Below are 3727 nucleotides of genomic sequence, written 5' to 3'. Positions count from 1 at the left end.
TGGAGTTACTATATGCATTTTACTGCGTATGAATCAACATAAATCCTCTGCATACTGAGATATTGGGACTTCACAAAGATGTCTGAAAATTAAGAAGAATATATATGTACAATTAGATGGAAATGGTGATTACTACGTTGTTTTTATTGCAATTTTACTAAGCTTTATTAAGTAAACATGGATTATGAAGAATTACTAGATGGTGCATACTTTCTGATCAGATCAACTTAGTCAGCAATAAGAATGGAGATCATCATGCAGAAAACATTATTTGTCTTGCTTTCATATTCTTAGTGAAATAAATGAGCAGGATGTAAATTCATTGGATGTGCCAATATTAGCGTGATCCAGCTAGCTACAGACGTTACATATTTTTGGCAGCAATTGATTGGAGATAGATAGGGAAAGAAAGTTTCGGCAAAATACTTATTGTAATTAATTTTATGCATCCTGACAAACATGAAATGGCGTGAAACTTTCGACCTTTCCAGAGTACACAAAAGCTTTACGCATAATTATTTCTTAAAGCGAACAAAGAACGTCTTCTTCTTTCCTGAGCCAAATTCCATACAATTTACAGTACTCAGTTGTGCCATGGCTCAAGATGATGATATCAATAACCACAACACACTGCAGGCGACCAGCTCCGACTCGATGAATCCCTGCAAGGACATGAGCGGGGGCGAAGACTCCAAAGGCAGCAGTCGCCTGGTTGTCGTGGGTGCTATTGACAAGGGGAAGGGTGTTGCAAAGACAGAAGGAGAAGACCAGGTTGGTGGATCTAACGGTAAGATCAGCCCTCCACACGTCGCAGCTGCTGCCAGAGATGGCAGATCAGGCGGCCACCGTGGCAACAGAGAATTGCACATCACCACGGAGCGTGAGAGGAGGAAACGGATGAGCACGATGTTCAACGAGCTTCACAGCCTCCTCCCCACCCTCCCTGACAAGGTGATGAGATTATGTTATACTCGTATATTAGGGCTTCGTGCATCAGATGCAGATCCTCACTAGTGTTTTGGTGTTTCAGGTTGACAAATCAAGCATAGTGACGGAAACGATACATTACATCAAGAGCTTGGAGGGGACGCTGATGGAGCTTGAGAAGCGCAAGCAGGAGATGCAGTTGGGACGAGGCAAGGTCGGTGCCGCAGCCAACAGTGGGATCTCATCTTCAGCGATGGCGATAACACCTACAGCCCTGGTGGCACAGGCGCCAGTTGTACTGCCAGATGCTGGGATCTGGCCAACAGGAGCAGCGCCAGCGCCACCTATAACTGTTGGCATGGTGACGCCGGCGCCGGTGGGGCTACAGACGTGGTCAGGGCAGAACGTCGTCCTAAGCTTGTCGGGCAATGATGCATGGATCAATGTATGCGTGGCACGACGGCTGGGCTTGCTGACAATGGTGATGGCCGTGCTCGAGAAGCACAACATTGATGTAGTCACCTTGGGGATCTCGTCTGACAATGCCCGGACCATGTTCACCATCCATGCTCGCGTAAGTAAAACCCTCGTCCTCCATTTAGCTACCTACTTCTTGGGGCTTTGGTTACTCAAATATCGGCTACAGATTTGAAATCTAGTTGCGCGCGACGATTTTATGGAGCGATCCAATGGTAGTTCTCCACGTGGCAAGGCAAAGAAAAAAAACCAAAGTTATCATCCGACCATCGCCAAAAAAATCGGATGCTCCCTGTTGCGTCATAAGGGAGCAGGGTCTTCCTATTGTTGTAAGATAGAAAATTACCATAAAAATTACATTATCTGAGCTATTTCATAAATTGTCAGAATTAATCATAACTCGCGAAAAATGCATTGTGTTTTTTTGACATCGTATATCCCATGGCGTCGAAATATACTAAATTGTATTTTGGAAGACGGATGATAAAGTGGGGGAACCAAAACTCTAAAAGCATGCACGTGCGTCTTATTTGTAGCATATATTCCCTAAAGTATCGAAATGGTTTAACATGGTGAGAGAATTAGAACTTGCACAATTTACAGTTGAGTCTTATCTAGCGTATATTGTCAAATATTAAAACCTTCTATGGAAGAAATACTGAACTGGCCGGAAGAACTCGCACAATTTAGATGTGGATCCTATATGATTGTGTATATCTCCTAACGGGGTGGACTGGTGGTTTAGGAGAAAAAAAATAGAGGCTAAGTTAGTTTCTTATCAAAGCAAGGCTTTTGAGTTCTTTGTATAGACTTTTGATAATTTTGAAGATATAATTAGTAAATTATTACGACTAAATGAAGCTAGAACTGACAGTACATTTGCGCAACATAAATTTGGATGCTAATAACTTTATGCCATTATTTCAATTTGATTTTCTTTTTTTCTGAAATAGCATGACATAATTTAGCTATTATGCATATCGATAATCCTATACATATGAGAGGATTCTTACGGGCTGTGGTATACGTGCTGACGTGTTGTTCGAGTGGGTGGTTCATGATCCTATAAACAAGGGAAGGAAAAGATCTAGCCCAATCGTGTGCCTCCACCTCATCCCGTAAATGTAAATGTTTTCCATAAGTGCAGTAACATGTAACTTAGCATATTTCATAAATGAATACATTGGACGGTTGAATTGAATGGGACTTTTACAACCTCAATTCAACACCATCCTAAAGATTTTTCTCGAAAGTATAGAATATGTACAAAGTTAAATTGCTTGAAGGCTGCTATCAGTGGATAACAGGAAACGATTTTGAAATACATGATCAGATAAATTATGGTTATAGGGTTGAAGTCGTTTGTTTCTATGAAAAACTGTTATTACTTTTGTGCATATGCAGTTTATTTGATTATGATATGGCTTTTGATATATACTTTATCTAGAAACAAGGGGATACACTCTTGACAAAAGCAAACGTCCCTCATAAATTCTAGATACTCTACATGAGCATCCCTTTAATTTATGGTTTGCTGAAACAGATAAATGGGGCGACCAACCAGTTGGGATATAATGTGCGACCTGAGGAGATATACAAGCTGGCTGTGTCAGAGATGATGGTTTGGCTCTCAGAATAATGATAAAGATGGATTTTCTGCACTCTTTAATAAAAGTAGTAGAGTGGCCTGGTTGTTTACATTTAAGGATTAGCTTTAATATCGTCGAACTGAACCTTTGAATCGCCATATCTCTGGAACTGTTCTGAGATTGTCATGTGTATGCACCTTTGTATCACATATTGCATTTGAATTCGGACTTCCAATTGTAGACTTGTATTGTTGGTTTCTGCTGTTCTACATTAAAATTATGTTTGTGCAACAAAAAACATTAAAATTATGTTTTTCATTCAATAGTAGTATCGTGTTACTTCGATTTTTGTCGTGGCCAGTGGATGAGCTCTCATGGGCTGATGGCCATGTTTTCTTGCGAACACCATAGTAGAGGCGGGGAGTTCCACACATAGATCTTGCTACCAGCGAAGCTCCTCTAGCTCGGAAATTTCAGTCGCCGCATGCAGGTCCATTGGCGGCAGAAGCTCTAGCTCCAGTGGGAGGTATCTGACTCGCACTGTTGGCACACATACATCTCTGACTTTCTCTCTTCACACAACAAGCTGGTCGTGAGAGTCATAATAGAACTCCGTTTCGGAGTCCTTGAGCCACAACATCAGCAATTTGGGGGCGAACAAGGAATGCCACCGGGGTTGTGCTCTGTCCCAAAACACTTGGCCCAGTCCAGTGAGTCCAAGGCATAGGCTGGAT

At 41.7% G+C, this 3727-nt stretch overlaps 1 protein-coding gene across 1 annotated transcript; it reads left to right on the top strand.

Annotated features, from left to right (window-relative positions):
* Nucleotides 1-594: 594 nt before the first annotated feature.
* Nucleotides 595-3043, top strand: LOC124687259 (transcription factor bHLH95-like). The gene is made up of 3 exons (XM_047221057.1): nt 595-951; nt 1031-1501; nt 2948-3043. The coding sequence occupies exons 1-3, from the start codon at nt 595-597 to the stop codon at nt 3041-3043; spliced, it is 924 nt and encodes a 307-aa protein (XP_047077013.1).
* Nucleotides 3044-3727: the final 684 nt, after the last annotated feature.

Source organism: Lolium rigidum, chromosome 2, assembly GCF_022539505.1.
Source record: "Lolium rigidum isolate FL_2022 chromosome 2, APGP_CSIRO_Lrig_0.1, whole genome shotgun sequence".
NCBI classification, from domain to species: domain Eukaryota; kingdom Viridiplantae; phylum Streptophyta; class Magnoliopsida; order Poales; family Poaceae; genus Lolium; species Lolium rigidum.
The sequence above is the reverse complement of the archived record's forward strand: the minus strand, read 5'-3'. Positions and strand labels throughout refer to the sequence as shown.